This window comes from Xyrauchen texanus, chromosome 31, assembly GCF_025860055.1.
Source record: "Xyrauchen texanus isolate HMW12.3.18 chromosome 31, RBS_HiC_50CHRs, whole genome shotgun sequence".
Classification (NCBI taxonomy): Eukaryota; Metazoa; Chordata; class Actinopteri; order Cypriniformes; family Catostomidae; genus Xyrauchen; species Xyrauchen texanus.
In genome coordinates, this window is record NC_068306.1 from 7,733,430 (window position 1) to 7,752,199 (window position 18,770).

Below are 18,770 nucleotides of genomic sequence, written 5' to 3' on the forward strand. Positions count from 1 at the left end.
AAAAGGTCATTAAAGACAAAGGTAGTGCAAAAAACATGAAATTAGACGGACGGCTGTGGCTCAGTTGGTAGAGCGGGTCGGCCACTAATCGCAGGGTTGGCGGTTTGATTCCAGGCCCACATGTCTCCACATGCCGAAGTGTCCTTGGGCAAGACACTGAACCCCAAGTTGTTCCCAATGGCAGGCTAGCACCTTGCATAGCAGCTCTGCCGTCATTGTGTGTGAATGTGTGTGTGAATGGGGGAATGAGTCACAGTGTAAAGCGCTTTGAAAATCACTAAGGTTAAAAAAGGTGCTATATAAGTGCAGACGTTTATCGTTTAGTAAAGAATCTGTGTTAGCTGAGTGTGTGCGCTTGTCATCTGTGTCTCTGCAGGTTGATATCAGGCAAACTTTCCGCAAAATTCTTATGCAGGGATGCTGTATTTGTGCGCTTTCTCAAATGTTCAAATCTGAATCTTGAAATTTAAAGTCTGCATTTGTTCAACTAGCTCTGTGGAACAGGCCTCTAATCTGGGTTAGTTTCGTTATTTTCAGATGTGTGGTATGCTAACAGTTGGCCCGCTGTAGTGTAAAAGTGAGAGCTCAGTTTAAGCTTTTCATTTAAATTCCATTAAAATGTCCTTTTCTGAGTATCAAACAAATAATCATCGGCTTCAGCTGTTATTGCTGGGAAAAAGCCAGTGATTTATACCTCAACATGAAAAGACCAGATGAGCAGAGCCAACTTTATTCATGCAGATCCATTAAATTATTATGGCATTCTTCTCCATACCGGCCTGCACGAAAGCGTCCCAGATGTAAAACATGCAGCAATATTTCCAGGTGAATAGTTTCGTGGCGTATGCTGTTGAATGAGTGCACTTCAGGAACAGTTCCAATGGCCCTCATGCTTTGCATTTATGTGTTTTCCATTAATAAAAGGTGCTTTGATATCCTTTCATACACTCAAATAATATAATAATGCCAATCGCATGTCTACTTTTCATTGGCTAACTGAGTCATTCCTCTTAAAATAACTGTGAAAAATACAAATAAATAAATACATATATATATATATATATATATATATATATATATATATATATATATATATATATATATATATATATATATACTGTATACTGTAACAATTAAATAATAATAATAATAATAATAATAATAATAATAATAATAATATAATCAAATAAATCCACCTAAGCCTTTGGAAACATCAAGTTTGTTGAGATTTCTAAAGCAGTCTGTCTATAACGGTGTCAGAAATGAACTTTTTGATTAAGGGGCAATAATTGATTTGATTTTCAGGGGCATTTTTTACTTGTTTGAGGGCATAAATAATGTTAAATACTTCACTTTAACCAATTTATTAACATGATTTATCTATTTGAGTAATTATATATTACACTTAATGCAATAATCTATCTAGAATACAAATTGAGAAATGTATCGGATGTTACAAATAAATCACAGAATTTTGAATTTTGGGAGCATTTTTGTCGCTTTCTGTGGCATTTTTGCCCCGAGCTTTGTATTTAGTCTTTTTGACTAATAAATGTCAGTGTTGCGACTTCTCCATGAAGTTTTCTGAAAAAATAAATATATATATATTTTTATTTTGATTTAGACTGATTTGCCAATTAATCATTCGGATGGGTTTGTGAAACATTTTGACAAAAAATAATTTGCTGATATTTCAAGGTTTTCCATGTCTGTGGGAATCCTGATGTGCAAATGGAATCACACACAATTTTGTCAATTGTCCGTACGATGTGAGTTCTGCTATATGGTCATCCCTGTAAATGCAAATAACGCATTATTTGTTAAAAGTATTGCAAGAGATATTTATATGAAATATTTTTACAAGGTTATTTAGCAAACATATTGATTGCATTTCAAAGGCACTTGTTAGAAACGCATAAAGTCCGCTGTGGTCTGCAGCATCTATAGTATAGTTTTTACTAACCTGCCAGTCAGAAAGGTATGGATTTTATCCTGAAAATTATAACAATTCTATTTGTATTCTGCTTATTATTTTTCTTTTACCCTGGCATTGTTTTTCCTTCATTCACATGTTGGGCCAAATGTACGAAATACCTGACAAAAAAATGTTTTTATTACAGAATTTGTAAAGATTTATTATTTTTAATAAATGTATAATAATATATATATATATTAATCATATAATCATATTCTGTATATTCATTATACATGTTGTGCCCTCCCCATAATTATTTATATACATTTTCCCACCTGTCAATTTATACAAGCCAGATGAATATGATTATACATGAGGCTCCATTATCATAATGAGCACTAAAATGCAACGTTTACAAGTAAGAACCACTATTATAGTTTATACTAATAAACATTCAATTACAGAGCCCTACAATTGCATTCTTACAATTGAGAAATCCGATTACAGAGCTCTGCATTTGCATTCTGACTAGAAAAAATGAAGTCAAAGAGCTCTGTAATTCAATTAAAGAGCTCTGCAATTAAATATGCAATTATTTTACTAGTAACAATTCAATTAGAGAGCTCTCTAACTGGATTTTTTTATTAGTACAATTAGATTGTAGAGCACAGTAATTGGAATGTTTACTAGTAAATCAAATTCAGTTAGTGAGCTCTGTAATTAAAAATTAATGGTGGTCTGTGGAAACATATGACAAGTAAATATTAAATTAGAGAGCAATGTAAATGGAATTCTTACTAGTGAAAATGGAAATGGAGAGCTCTGTAAATGGAATTCTTACTAGTGAAAATGGAAATGAGAGCTCTGTAATTGGAATTCTTACTAGTGAAAATGGAAATGGAGAGCTCTGTAAATGGAATTCTTACTAGTGAAAATGGAAATGGAGAGCTCTGTAAATGGAATTCTTACTAGTGAAAATGGAAATGGAGAGCTCTGTAAATGGAATTCTTACTAGCGAAAATGGAAATGAGAGCTCTGTAAATGGAATTCTTACTAGCGAAAATGGAAATGAGAGCTCTGTAAATGGAATTCTTACTAGCGAAAATGGAAATGGAGAGCTCTGTAAATGGAATTCTTACTAGTGGAAATGGAAATGGAGAGCTCTGTAAATGGAATTCTTACTAGCGAAAATGGAAATGGAGAGCTCTGTAAATGGAATTCTTATTAGTGGAAATGGAAATGGAGAGCTCTGTAAATGGAATTCTTACTAGTGGAAATGGAAATGTAGACTCTGTAAATGGAATTCTTACTACTGAAAATGGAAATGGAGAGCTCTGTAAATGGAATTCTTGCTAGTGGAAATGGAAATGGAGAGCTCTGTAAATGGAATTCTTACTAGTGGAAATGGAAATGGAGAGCTCTGTAAATGGAATTCTTACTAGTGGAAATGGAAATGGAGAGCTCTGTAAATGGAATTCTTACTAGTGGAAATGGAAATGGAGAGCTCTGTAAATGGAATTCTTACTAGTGGAAATGGAAATGGAGAGCTCTGTAAATGGAATTCTTACTAGTGAAAATGGAAATGGAGAGCTCTGTAATTGGAATTCTTACTAGTGAAATGAAAATTGATAGTTCTGTAATTGGAATTCTTACTAGTGAAAATGGAAACGGAGAGCTCTGTAAATGGAATTCTTACTAGTGAAAATGGAAATGGAGAGCTCTGTAAATGGAATTCTTACTAGTGAAAATGGAAATGGAGAGCTCTGTAAATGGAATTCTTACTAGTGGAAATGGAAATGGAGAGCTCTGTAATTGGAATTCTTACTAGTGAAAATGGAAATGGAGAGCTCTGTAAATGGAATTCTTACTAGTGAAAATGGAAATGGAGAGCTCTGTAATTGAATTCTTACTAGTGAAATGAAAATAGATAGTTCTGTAATTGGAATTCTTACTAGTGAAAATGGAAATGGAGAGCTCTGTAAATGGAATTCTTACTAGTGAAATGAAAATTGATAGTTCTGTAATTGGAATTCTTACTAGTGAAAATGGAAATGGAGAGCTCTGTAAATGGAATTCTTACTAGTGAAAATGGAAATGGAGAGCTCTGTAATTGGAATTCTTACTAGTGGAAATGGAAATGGAGAGCTCTGTAAATGGAATTCTTACTAGTGGAAATGGAAATGGAGAGCTCTGTAAATGGAATTCTTACTAGTGAAAATGGAAATGGAGAGCTCTGTAATTGGAATTCTTACTAGTGAAATGAAAATTGATAGTTCTGTAATTGGAATTCTTACTAGTGAAAATGGAAATGGAGAGCTCTGTAAATGGAATTCTTACTAGTGAAAATGGAAATGGAGAGCTCTGTAAATGGAATTCTTACTAGTGAAAATGGAAATGGAGAGCTCTGTAAATGGAATTCTTACTAGTGGAAATGGAAATGGAGAGCTCTGTAATTGGAATTCTTACTAGTGAAAATGGAAATGGAGAGCTCTGTAAATGGAATTCTTACTAGTGAAAATGGAAATGGAGAGCTCTGTAATTGGAATTCTTACTAGTGAAATGAAAATAGATAGTTCTGTAATTGGAATTCTTACTAGTGAAAATGGAAATGGAGAGCTCTGTAAATGGAATTCTTACTAGTGAAATGAAAATTGATAGTTCTGTAATTGGAATTCTTACTAGTGAAAATGGAAATGGAGAGCTCTGTAAATGGAATTCTTACTAGTGAAAATGGAAATGGAGAGCTCTGTAATTGGAATTCTTACTAGTGAAATGAAAATTGATAGTTCTGTAATTGGAATTCTTACTAGTGAAAATGGAAATGGAGAGCTCTGTAAATGGAATTCTTACTAGTGAAAATGGAAATGGAGAGCTCTGTAAATGGAATTCTTACTAGTGAAAATGGAAATAGAGAGTTCTCTAAATGTAATTCTTGCTAGTGAAAATGGAAATGGAGAGCTCTGTAATTGGAATTCTTACTAGTGAAAATGGAAATGGAGAGCTCTGTAATTGGAATTCTTACTAGTGAATATGGAATTTTAGACTATGTAAATGGAATTCTTACTAGTGAAAATGGAAATGGAGTGTTCTGTAACTGGAATTCTTACTAGTGAAAATGGAAATGGAGAGCTCTGTAAATGGAATTCTTACTAGTGAAAATGGAAATGGAGAGCTCTGTAAATGGAATTCTTACTAGTGAAAATGGAAATGAGAGCTCTGTAATTGGAATTCTTACTAGTGAAAATGGAAATGGAGAGCTCTGTAAATGGAATTCTTACTAGTGAAAATGGAAATGGAGAGCTCTGTAAATGGAATTCTTACTAGTGAAAATGGAAATGGAGAGCTCTGTAAATGGAATTCTTACTAGCGAAAATGGAAATGAGAGCTCTGTAAATGGAATTCTTACTAGCGAAAATGGAAATGGAGAGCTCTGTAAATGGAATTCTTACTAGTGGAAATGGAAATGGAGAGCTCTGTAAATGGAATTCTTACTAGCGAAAATGGAAATGGAGAGCTCTGTAAATGGAATTCTTATTAGTGGAAATGGAAATGGAGAGCTCTGTAAATGGAATTCTTACTAGTGGAAATGGAAATGTAGACTCTGTAAATGGAATTCTTACTACTGAAAATGGAAATGGAGAGCTCTGTAAATGGAATTCTTGCTAGTGGAAATGGAAATGGAGAGCTCTGTAAATGGAATTCTTACTAGTGGAAATGGAAATGGAGAGCTCTGTAAATGGAATTCTTACTAGTGGAAATGGAAATGGAGAGCTCTGTAAATGGAATTCTTACTAGTGGAAATGGAAATGGAGAGCTCTGTAAATGGAATTCTTACTAGTGAAAATGGAAATGGAGAGCTCTGTAATTGGAATTCTTACTAGTGAAATGAAAATTGATAGTTCTGTAATTGGAATTCTTACTAGTGAAAATGGAAATGGAGAGCTCTGTAAATGGAATTCTTACTAGTGAAAATGGAAATGGAGAGCTCTGTAAATGGAATTCTTACTAGTGAAAATGGAAATGGAGAGCTCTGTAAATGGAATTCTTACTAGTGGAAATGGAAATGGAGAGCTCTGTAATTGGAATTCTTACTAGTGAAAATGGAAATGGAGAGCTCTGTAAATGGAATTCTTACTAGTGAAAATGGAAATGGAGAGCTCTGTAATTGGAATTCTTACTAGTGAAATGAAAATAGATAGTTCTGTAATTGGAATTCTTACTAGTGAAATGAAAATTGATAGTTCTGTAATTGGAATTCTTACTAGTGAAAATGGAAATGGAGAGCTCTGTAAATGGAATTCTTACTAGTGAAAATGGAAATGGAGAGCTCTGTAAATGGAATTCTTACTAGTGAAAATGGAAATAGAGAGTTCTCTAAATGTAATTCTTACTAGTGAAAATGGAAATGGAGAGCTCTGTAATTGGAATTCTTACTAGTGAAAATGGAAATGGAGAGCTCTGTAATTGGAATTCTTACTAGTGAAAATGGAATTTTAGACTATGTAAATGGAATTCTTACTAGTGAAAATGGAAATGGAGTGTTCTGTAACTAGAATTCTTACTAGTGAAAATGGAAATGGAGTGTTCTGTAACTGGAATTCTTACTAGTGAAAATGGAAATGGAGAGCTCTGTAACTGGAATTCTTACTAGCGAAAATGGAAATGGAGAGCTCTGTAATTGGAATTCTTACTAGTGAAAATGGAAATAGAGAGCTCTGTAAATGGAATTCTTACTCGTGAAAATGGAAATGGAGAGCTCTGTAATTGGAATTCTTACTAGCGAAAATGGAAATAGAGAGCTCTGTAAATGGAATTCTTACTAGTGAAAATGGAAATGGAGTGTTCTGTAACTGGAATTCTTACTAGTGAATATGGAAATGTAGACTCTGTAAATGGAATTCTTACTAGTGAAAATGGAAATGGAGTGTTCTGTAACTGGAATTCTTACTAGTGAAAATGGAAATGGAGAGCTCTGTAATTGGAATTCTTTCAAGTGAAAATTTTATTATTGAGGTTTGTAATTGGAATTCTTTCTAGTAAACATGCAGTTATAACGAGTAACACTGGGAACATTTAAAGATATTTCGGCCTTCCATTCAGAGCCGATCTTTTTTTGCAGCACGCATACACTGCTACTAAATGAATGAGTTCTTGCTCAGCCCATGAAGCATACAGTGTGGCCACTAGAGGGTGGGTTGATAGCAATTCTAAGCATTCACAAATTTAAACCATCAGACATGCAGTAATTTAGATGAATATGCTGGATTGTTTTAAAATGTGTAAGAATAACATGTATGAATATTAAGCTGCCCAATTTCTAGAGTCAATACTCTAGTTATTCTGACTCGCTGCTCAGTGAGCACAGAGCGGATAAAGAGACTGCAAACTGGCATAAAAATGAATCAAACAACAAATAAGCATGCAAATACAAAAATCAGACTGTGTGTGGAGCGATAGAGACTGTTTGAGCGAGCTGAACACTTTAAGCTATACTCCCTTCAACATGTGCAATCTCGGTGTCAATCAAACAAGCGCGCTGACTTGTATTGCAACAGAAAGCCAAAGGCAGTAAACCGATCATAGATAGTAATGATTCTTCACAGGAGCACTTTTGGAGCTATTAGTAGACAACTTAATTATTTTTGAATGTATCTCTTCTGTGTGTGATGCTCTCATGGGTTTTACTGGTTACCAGTATAACACAATGACCTTTGATATTGACAACAGAACTATTCACAACTGTTTTCAATACAAATAAATGTTAGCAATTCACAGTTAAGGTCATTTTAATGTGTGGGGCATAAACATAACTTGCAAAAATGTGGCTAACAGCAACGGTATCTGCCTCAAATTGCCAACCATTTTTGTATTCATTTATTACATTTACATTTATGCATTTGGAAGACGCTTTTATCCAAAGCGACTTCCAGTGCACTTATTACAGGGACAATCTCCCAGAGCAACCTGGAGTTAAGTGCCTTGCTCAAGGACACAATGGTGGCATCTTGGTGGTGCTGGGGCTTGAACCCCCAACCTTCTGGTCAGTAACCCTGAGCCTCAACCACTGAGCCACCACTGTATTCCAAACAAACCAATGCATAAAATCTAAATTAACACTGACCTTAAAATATAAAGGTCAAGTAAAATATCTACAGTAGCTATTTGTTTGGCCTTCAATCTTTGTTTTGGCCACTTGCCTACAAAACAGCAAGGACAATTTCTTGATCACTGAAGTTGCATTGATTTGATATTTCCATTGAGATTAATTGAAATGGTTCCAGAATACAATGTACATTCACATGCTGTATCTCACTGTTATATGTTTATGTCCCCAAACAGAAACATGTTTCCAGCTAACCTTGTTCAAGCCACATTTCAACAGGTAAGACTGTTATGAGCTATAAATTATCAGTTACTCTTCTTGCAATCTATAGAATTGGAGCAGCGTTGGGGAAACTGCTTTGAAACTGTAGCTTGCCAAGCTATAAGCTTCTCACAATATAAAGTATTTAAATTCCAGTCAAGTAGCTAACTGGATGCAATCAAAAGTATTTATTCAATAATATTACCTGATATTGTACATTTAATTAATGTGACATTCCCTATGAATATTAATCATGGTTTTACTAGTTTAACCTATGGTATTTGTAGTAAAAACATAGTAACCACAAAATGAACCATGGTTACTACAATCATGGTTACTGAAATGTACTTTATTAATCCATGGGTCATTTTTGTCAGGGTTAAACAAATAGTGTGACAACATTAAATTGGACATAAATGAATACTTAAAATACACTAATAAAACTAGAAAGCATTCGGTTTTACATAGCTGAAATATAGTGATAAACAGCAGCAACTAACTAAATGATTTGCTTAAAAAAAGAAGAAGATGAGGTCCACTTCAAGTGAATCATTTATGTGATCCGTCCAAAAGAACCTGTAACTACTTTAGCCCAGGGACGGATTACCGACCGGGCCAATGGGGCCAGTGCCCAAGGGCCCTTGACTACCAGGGGGCCCTTGAATGCCCGGGGGTGCCCTGGGCTTTAAGGTTGCACGATCTAGTTTGGTGATCCCCCCGCTTGAAAACCCTTTTGGGCATGAACAACGAACCCCCCACGCCCCCGCTCAACAACTTTTGGGTGGAGGCGGGCCCTTGGAGATACAATTGGCCCCAGGGCCTTTGCTAGACATAATCCGTCCCCGCTTTAGCCATGCCATTATAAAAAAATTAATCTTCTAAAGTGCTTGTTATTCAAGTCTTAAATTAAGGTCTGAGATATGGCAACCAACTATACTTGTGAGTTATGTTCGTTAATTTAGTCTTATATGAGATTTGGTAACATTTGATGTTTTTATATTTTCTAATGTGTTTACAAGGGTTAGCAATATGAGAACGTACTGGGATATTGTTTATCAAAATAAACATGAATTACAATTGATCTAAATTGTCTTTTAACATCAGAAATTAGCCATTGTATTATAAATAGACTTAATAAAACTTTCAAGTTTTTGTAATTCTTGCATGTGAACTTGAAAATATGTGGGCAGGTTTGTTTCTATGCAGACGTGTGGTTGTAAGAAGACATTTCACATTATGCATGTCTTCCCCTAGTGATTGTTGTTATTGGGAAGACATGTTTTGACAGGTCTGAAACTATAGTCTGTAATTGACTATGCAAATCACTTGGTAGCATCATGTCCATCAACTTTTCTAGTCAGTACCACCACCACAACAACAACAATAACAAAACTCCATAAAAGGAGCCAATACGGCTATTCTGAGTCACTGAAGTGAGCTTGTCTACATTTGACAGTCAACTAAATTACTCTGAAATCTAATAAAAAGAGATTCATTTCTCTCTTATCGTGTCAGTATCGTACCAATAGTGTGCCCATAATGAAGAGCCCGAAGACGACAGTGGCCACCGGTCTGACGGAGACCACCACTCGCCGCGCTCTTATCTACGGCATTCAGGATGATAACGGGACGGATATTCAGAACTTTCAGTTGGATTTGACTCCGCCTCCTGACGTTGTATTCCGAACTCTTCCTGGCACCAGTGAGGGCATGAATGTGCTGGGCATTGTCATTTTCTCAGCCACCATGGGTGAGAATACGGTCACATAGAGGAGTTCCCATTACAATATTTATACATATTTACACCACTGTACTCCATTGATAAAATCTTGTTATACTTTCTATGAAGCCTGAATGCGGAGAGCATTATCAAGGAATTCTTCTTGCATTGTAATGCATCCCATAATACCTTGTAATGTACATTATTATGAGTTGATTCCAGTTTGGTTTTAGCATGTTGAGGCCACATCCACACTGATATACGTTTTCGGTTGATAAACACATTTTTGTATCGATTTTGCCATATTTACACCTCTCATCTTCATTGGGACAGCGTTTTCTTCCACCAAAATATGAGCGTTTTGGTAACGCCTTTTAGTGATTTTTAGTGCAAACATTGGCGTAAGGAAACAATTTAAAATGAAAACTTATTAGGGTTACCAACTGTTCCATATTAGCCAGGACATTCCATATTGTTGCCCATACAGGATGCTTCATGTCCCGTATATCACAGTTCAAATTGCTCAAAACTTCCCTTATTTGAGTGATGAAAAGTTGGCAACCCAAGACATAGCCCAAGTAAACAACACAGTTCTGTAATAAAATATTGGCAAAAAATTCCAATAACAACAATGAATCATATAATCAATTGATATTTTCCTCGACTCGTGCATTCTGGGATTGCTGTATCCCTTAAAATCTGTTTGCCAGCTGTCCCATATTCATGTATTAAAGGAATTCTCTGGGTTCAATACAAGTTAAACTCAAGTGACAGCATTTGTGACATAAAATCGATTGCCATAAAAATGTATTTGACTTTTCTTAAAAAGAAAAGCATAAATCGAAGTTACAATGGAAGTGAATGTGGCCAATTTTTTACATTAACATCGTCATGTCAATGTAGTTGTAAAATTAGCTATAACTTTACACTTTACACAAGGTTAGTAAGTGATTTTATCACACTAAAATCATGCATATTGTTTGTCTTGTGGCCATACGTTTGGTGGAAATGTGAGTATTTTTACATAAGAAAAGAATTGCCCCCATTCAGTTCCATTGTATGTCTCTCAATGTCACCTCAAGTGTGCTGTCATTATTGCCGCTATCGCCATTGAGAAAGAGATCCTTATGGATTTAAAAACCAGAGATGTTCTGCATAATCATGTGCTTGACCAAGGCATATCCAATTCTTATTTAATGATATATTTCCCAAAACAGTCATGCTACAGTTCAAATTCGGCTAGTTTGATTATTTAGCATCTTTTCGACTTTTGGCTTTCTTGAATGGATGTGTTTTTAAAATGTCAATAGGTGACATTAGGTGGCTTCAACATAATGTATGATATCCATAGGGTGTCTTGTTAATTGTGAAACTGTGTTTGTTTAATGGCATGAATCGCACTGAAGGCCTAGACTTAAAATGCATGGGTTGCCACTGGTATGGGATATACCTTTAAAGGCCTTAATGCATTACACATGACTAACACCCTATGTCATGTGTTATTGTGCATTATACTCTTTAAAGGTATTATAAATGTATAGTGCATAGTGTGTTTACAGGCTTCACAGAAAGTGTTATCGATAATACAATAGTTATGAATATTCATTAGGTCTGACAATATTTACTCTATATATGATAATGTCATTAATATAATGTAATTTCTTATTTTTGTACATCACTGCTCATTCACATCAGGCATAATGTTGGGCAGAATGGGTCCGAACGGAAGCGCTCTGGTGAACTTTTGCCAGAGTCTCAATGAAGCAGTGCTGAAAATTGTCGCTATAGTTATCTGGTGAGTTTACTATTCAAAATGTATTTTATTTTTGCTTCGTTTTTAAAAGTTACAATAACAATAGTGTTAATACAAGAATGATTAGAAACGTTTCGATTTTCACCCTGATGGCTGACAGTTGAAACAAGTATTTCTTGTAGGTATTTCCCATTTGGTATCGTGTTCCTGGTTGCCGGGAAGATTCTGGAGATGAGCGACCCATCAGCGATGGGGAAGAAGCTGGGCTTTTATGCCATCACTGTGGTGATGGGCCTCATTCTACATGGCCTCTTCATCCTGCCCAGCATGTACTTCTTTATCACCAAGAAGAGTCCCATTGTCTACATCAGAGGAATCCTTCAGGCCCTGCTCATCTCTCTGGCCACATCATCCAGGTACAAAATCATACACACATACACAATAAACTTCAAGAATTCATATTCTGTTCTATAATAATAATGGTAAAATCACATTTGACGTTGAACAGAGGTGTGCAAGCCTTTATATACTGTAGTCTAGTGACGATTGCGAGATTAGATGAACTTTCTTTTAGAGCTCAAATTCACGAGTTTCCATGCATGTATAATCCTGAGATAATGGCAAATGATTTATGTAGTTTGGCTTGCTTTCTATAACTTACATTTTTACATTTACATTTATGCATTTGGCAGACGCTTTTATCCAAAGCGACTTACAGTGCACTTATTACAGGGACAATCCCCCCGGAGCAACCTGGAGTTAAGTGCCTTGCAAGGGCCTAACAGTGGCATCTTGGTGGTGCTGAGCCTTGAACCCCCAACCTTCTGGTCAGTAACCCTGAGCCTCAACCACTGAGCCACCACTGCCCAAGTTAGGGTCTTGAGCGCAAGTCTTGACTCGGGCTCCAAGTTCACACCTACAATTGTTTTTGGCGACAACAAATCTGTGTGAATAAGTTTGCTTATGGCAGGAATGATGTCCTCATTGCCAGTTAATGGTAAGAGGACAGATTCTTCCCCCAAAATAAGGGTGCACTGGTGTCTCGGCTGGTTGGGTTAATGGTAAAATGTGTAAAGGTTGCGCCTTCGTTTAGAATGGGTATCAAGCGGTTGCAGCAACAGCCGAAGATTGCAGAGGTGGTGGGAGAAGCTCACCTGTGAGAGAGAGAGAAAAGATAGTGAGAGATAATCACGGGTAAATAAGGCTCGCTGGTGGGAGAGAGCATAAAAAAAGGAGAAGGTTTACTGCAGCAGCAGTCATAGACAGGACTCTCCTTTGGGACAGCATATGAGAAAAGATGGAAGAGATGTTGCTGTGGTAAAAATAGGTAGACAGGGTTTTCAGCATGAGGGGGGCTTGCGAAGTGATGGATGAGAAGAGAAATTCCAGCATAGCATGGTGGCAACGGTGGACAGAATTGTCCTGCGGGAGAGCATATAAGAAAAGATAGGTGCCAGATTTGTTGTTGTAGCATTAGTAGGGAGATAGAGCTATTCTACAGGAGAGCGCATGGGAAATGAAAGAAGAGAGGTTCAAGCGTGCTGCGGCGGTACTGCTACACAGGACTCTCTTGCCGTAGAGTGTGAAAAGAATGGATGAGAAAGATTCTGTGACATTTGCAAGTCAAGTCAACTTTATTTTATAAAGCACATTTAAAATCTATAACATTTCTCCCTTAGTAACAGCACTAATCTGATTGTCAAACAGTAATGATTTGGCAAAAATGACCCCAAGAATTGTTCACATGCATGTGTACATTGGAGGCAAGCAGACCTAACTGGGCTTCAAAGAATTGCACAATTAATTGCTTTCATTTAACTGCAAAAGATTATTCACAGTCCAGCCTTTAATTTCCTCAAAACACAAAAGAAGAGAATCAACAGTGCAGCTGCTATCAGGCACAACTGGTAAATAAAATTGTGAGTCATCTGCATAACAATGATAGGAGACATTATATTTTTTTGAACAATGGTGCATACAGAGAGTGCACAATAATGTCTGATGTCTTGAGATATTGCTTAAATATATCCACATAGTTTTCCTTCATCGTGATGTCATCTATTTTGTGAAGTGCACCAGTCCCTCCTGCAGCAAAGCACCCCCACAACATCATGCTGCCACTCCCTTGCATCACGGTTGGGATGGTGTTCTTAGGCTTGCAAGCCTCACCCTTTTTCCTCCAAATGGCCAAAAAGTTCAATTTTGTTTCATTAGACCAGAGGAACAATCCCCATGTGCACTTGCAAACTGTAGTCTGGCTTTTTATGGCGTTTTTGGAGCATTAGCATCTTCCTTACTGAGCAGCCTTTCAGGTTATGTCGATATAGGACTCGTGTTACTGTGGATATAGATACATGTCAACCTGTTTCCTCCAGCATCTTCACAAGGTCCTTTGCTGTTGTTCTGGGACTGATTTGCACTTCTCGCACCAAACTACGTTCATCTCTAGGAGACAGAATGCTTCTCCTTCCTGAGTGGTATGATGGCTGCGTGGTCCCATGGTGTTTATACTTGATCATTATTGTTTGTACATATGAACGTGGTACTTTCAGGCATTTGGAAATTGCTCCCAAGGATGAACCAGACTTATGGAGGTCCACAATTGTTTTCATGAGGTCTTGGCTGATTTCTTTTGATTTTCACATGATGTCAAGCAAAGAGTCACTGAGTTTGAAGGTAGGCCTTAAAATACATCCACAGGTACACCTCCAATTGACTCCAGTTAGCCAATCAGAAGCTAATTGCCTAAAGGCTTGACATAATTTTCTGGAATTTTCCAAGCTACTTAAAGGCACAGTTAACTTGGTTAATGTAAACTTCTGACCCACTGGAATTGTGATATATTCAATTAAAATTGAAACAATCTGTCTGTAAACAATTATCACGCACAAAGCAGATGTCCTAAACGACTTGCCAAAACTATAGTTTGCTAATATAAAATCTGTGGAGTGGTTAAAAAATGAGTTTTAATGACTTCAACCTAAGTGTATGTAAACTCCTGACTTCAACTGTATTTTGTGACCAATCGTGTCATATGCTGCACTCAGATCCAGAGTCAAGTGAGGGCAATATGTCATTAGTGACCTTCAGAAGAGCAGATTCATTACTTTGTAAGGTTCTAAAACCAGACTGGTACTTATCAAAGATATGAATAGAATTCAAGTGTGAATAAACAACTTTCTCTAAAAGCTTTGAGATGAATGGCAACTTGGAGATAGGACTGTAATTGGTATATACAGCGGAATCAAGGTGCATTTTTTTTTTTAAGCAGTGGCTGCACAATTACATGTTTCAAACTAGCTGGGACCACCCATTTGCTAGAGAGCTGTTAATAATTACAGTCTCATCAAAGCTCATCGTTTCAAAGACATCTTTGAAAAGATGAGCAGGCAGTATATCCATTTTACTATTTGAACACTGCATCTTAGAAACTAAATCATCAAGGTGGGCTGAAGAGACTGGTTGAAAGCAAGTTAGCGAGCTGAGTGGCTGGAATACCAGTGGTGAATCGAATTTAGCCGGCTGAATAGAGACGTTAATTTCTTGGACTTTCATTTAACATTACTTTCAGTGGACACATCAGGACAGGCAACAGAAGCCGTGTTTAACACAGAGTCAATGTTCTTAAACACCACTTTGAAATTTAATTTGGCCATTTTCACAGATTTTTGGTAGTTATTTACGCAAGTCCTTAAAATTTCATATGAAACCTGGAGTTTGTCTTTCTTCCACTTCCACTCATCCTTTCTGCGCTCTTGTCTGAGAGAGTGGGTGTGGTCATTTAACCAAGGCTGGAAGGCACCTTTGCCCTTAACTCTCCTGGCCTTAACATGATCATCAAACTCTAAGGCAGCAGAACATGATTTATTAAAGCTTCATCCAGCTCCTCAATATCCAGACCAGTGAATAGAGAGCCTGTGCAATGGGCCTGGTAATAGTCTGGACATTGACAACAGTAGAGGAATGAATACCCTAAGGACCTAAACCGACAGAATCAAACACAATTGAAAAGTGATCAGAAATACCAACATTGGAAACCTTTAGATTCGTTACAGAAAAAACAAATCAAGCGTGTGACCCAAATTATGAGATGAGCCAGAGACAGACTGTATACAATTAAAGGATTATGAAAGGCAACAGAGGTTTGGATGGACAACAAAGGTGAATGTTAAAATCACAGATAATCAGCAGTCTATCACTCTGAGATACTATGTCAGAGAGAAAATCTGTCACGATCCCTTGTTGTCTGCCCCGTGTTTTCTGTTTCACACATCACTGATCACATTCCATGTCACGTTTTCCTTGTTGTCCGCCCCGTGTTTCACTAGTCCTTGTATAAACTACACTTCCCATCATTCCCGGCCCTCATCACTGCCGTCTCTGTGTTATTATCCGCACCTGTTTGCTATTTTGTCATCTTCGTGTCTGTCTATTTAAACCCTGTTGTTTCCCCTCTCCGTTGTCGATCGTTGACGTTTCATGTCGTTGCCAATGTCCGTGAATACTCTCTTTGTTCCTGTTCCCTGCTGTTTGTCTGTTCGTTCAAGGATACCCTGCTGTTCATGTTCCTTGCTGTCAGTTCGTTCGAGGATTACCCAGCCCTTCGTGGATGTTCGCTGCCTGTACACTCCTGTATGTTCTCTCGTGTTTTAGTTTCTTTTCCCATTGTGGATCTTTCTTTTGTTCCTGTGTTTGTGTTATTTTTGACTGCTTGTTAATAAAGAACCACATCTAGATCCAAACCTCCCGTCTGCCTTCTCCTGCTTCCTGCAATCATAACAAAATCAGAAAATTCCTTGATATATTTTGGAGGTCTATAAACCAAAGCACATAGCACATCACCCACGATGTCGATCTTTAATAATTGTACCTCAAAACTCCAGGACATATCCATTGTCAGAATTTTACATCTAAAATAGTTTTGAAAAATAGTGGCACTGCCATGTCCAGATGTCCTTGGAGAACTGAAGAATGCACAGTCTGGGGAAGAAAGTTCTCCGGGAGAAATGATGTCACCAGTGCTGAGCCGAGTCTTCATCACAAATAAAAAGTCTAAAGAATACGACATTAAGTAATATAGAACAAAGGATTTATTCGAAAGCGACCTTGCATTTACTAGGGCCATCTTAATGGTAGCATGTCCATGGTAGAAATAGGAGTAGAATCTTCAGCATACGGAATTTATCAGGATTAACACACCGATTATCCGCATCCCAGGCAGGGGGGGGGCGGCAAACTGAAGACCACATCACCGGCATACAGGAACCATCAGAGGAGACAGACAATACAAACCGATTCGAATGATGACGAGTTACTCTGTGGACATACTGTGGTCGGTGTGTGATTCCCAGGACGGAACATTGATTGTAGATTCCAGCGGAGAGACGTTATGTGGAGCCTGAATCTGTAACAGAGCCACGTATTTCCAGCTGCAGTTATCGTAGATGAATAATACAAATCCAGAAGGCCAGAGCAAACCACCAAAAATAATCCATTATTTCAACCAAATCCGAAATTCAGTCCAATTAAACCCACACACCCCGGTGCAGCCGAGGTAGCGGTCAAGCAGCCTGCCAAAGGCTGCTCATAACTGAACCACCACATGGCCAACAACAAGTGTGGAAATGTCAGTTCACTGGAATGTAATCAGTCGATGTAGTGTACTGGGGCTGCGAGGGCTCCAGGTAGGCTGGTAGAGGCTTTGCACAAATGAAAACACAATGTAGTTCAAAATTGAAGTAAATCCCAAACAATGGAACAGTTCACCATCCCTGAACAGATCGAAACTTTTATCCACGAGCGACCATCCCAATAAAAGTGGAAATTGCCCATATCAGAGCTTTAAAAAAAACGTAGAAAAGACCAGAGAGCAGTGGCAGCCAAACACGCCAGCGTTCACTCATGTTGTTATGATGTTGTTACGCAAGCCAATGGAACACTCTTGTGGGAGACCACGCACAGTGTTCTTAGAGGGGACTTTACGGAGCACTGCGGAAACATCTAGCAATAAACTGCACTGGAAATTATGGTTGTTAACGTAAAGTAGGTCATCAAATCCTAACTGAAACAAATGAAATAGGGAAGCTTGAAAGCATCTACTGTGCTGAGGATCATATTTCAATGAGAGGAACACATCATATATAAGGGGTGTTGGGACCCTGGTCCTGGGGTAGCTGACTTCCCTCTTGCAACATATGGCTAAATCACACAGTATGCATGAAGCAAGTTTGTGGTTAGCAGTCTACATTTGGACTGTAGCTTGTGGCCCAGATTTTCTCGACATGCAGACAGTCCTGGTCTGTGCGCAACGTGCCTTCATTGACTGTCCTAAAAGAGTGTTACAGAGTATTCGTAGTGGTCATATGTTGAATGCATGTTATTTTATAGACTCTGCTCCCCAACCCAAACCTAAACCTAACCATTAGTGGAGTAAAAATGAAATGTTAGAGGGAAAAGTGCAACTTCCGAATCACGCTCATCAATGATTACGCGAACGCGATTACTTCCTGGTTACAATGTGGACACAAACCCGGGTCTCTCACGCTGCTGAGGCAACGTGCTGCTGGTCGAGCCACATGGGAAGGGAAAGTCACAGAAATCAGTCCAAAAATGTCAGGTGAGAAATGTTGCATGTCAGTGAGTCAGCATAATGTCTCCAATCCTAGTGTACTGGAACTTTTGGATACAGCATGCCAACTTCCTGTGTGATCATGTTGGCGCATACATTTTCAATCTGCGTAATTTAATTCAATGAATGTAACACATCATAAGAAAGTGTTTCACCGCTGTTCAAATGCACTTTGGATCGCATCATTTATATCTTTAAATGTTTTCCATCTGAAAGGACTCATGACAACTGATGACTGGAGTCTTTATCTTATGTGAATGTTACTGATTGTATAAATGTATTTCAATATTACAATTAATGAATTTAGGGGTGAATAAAATAATTGAGTGCATCTTTAGCAAATGTAATATCATCAGTATGTGACCCTTTTGCACAAATGTTTCTGATGTG

General features: G+C 37.5%; 1 protein-coding gene across 2 annotated transcripts in view; it reads left to right on the forward strand.

Moving 5' to 3' along the window:
- Window positions 1-18,770, forward strand: part of LOC127624819 (excitatory amino acid transporter 5-like) — a 73,003-nt gene that overhangs the window by 38,385 nt on the left and 15,848 nt on the right. For both annotated transcript variants that reach the window (XM_052099757.1, XM_052099756.1), the window contains exons 4-7: window positions 8,255-8,297; window positions 9,795-10,029; window positions 11,695-11,794; window positions 11,935-12,168. In XM_052099757.1, the coding sequence (XP_051955717.1) occupies window positions 8,255-8,297; window positions 9,795-10,029; window positions 11,695-11,794; window positions 11,935-12,168 (612 nt within the window). The remainder of the gene's footprint in view (window positions 1-8,254; window positions 8,298-9,794; window positions 10,030-11,694; window positions 11,795-11,934; window positions 12,169-18,770) is intronic.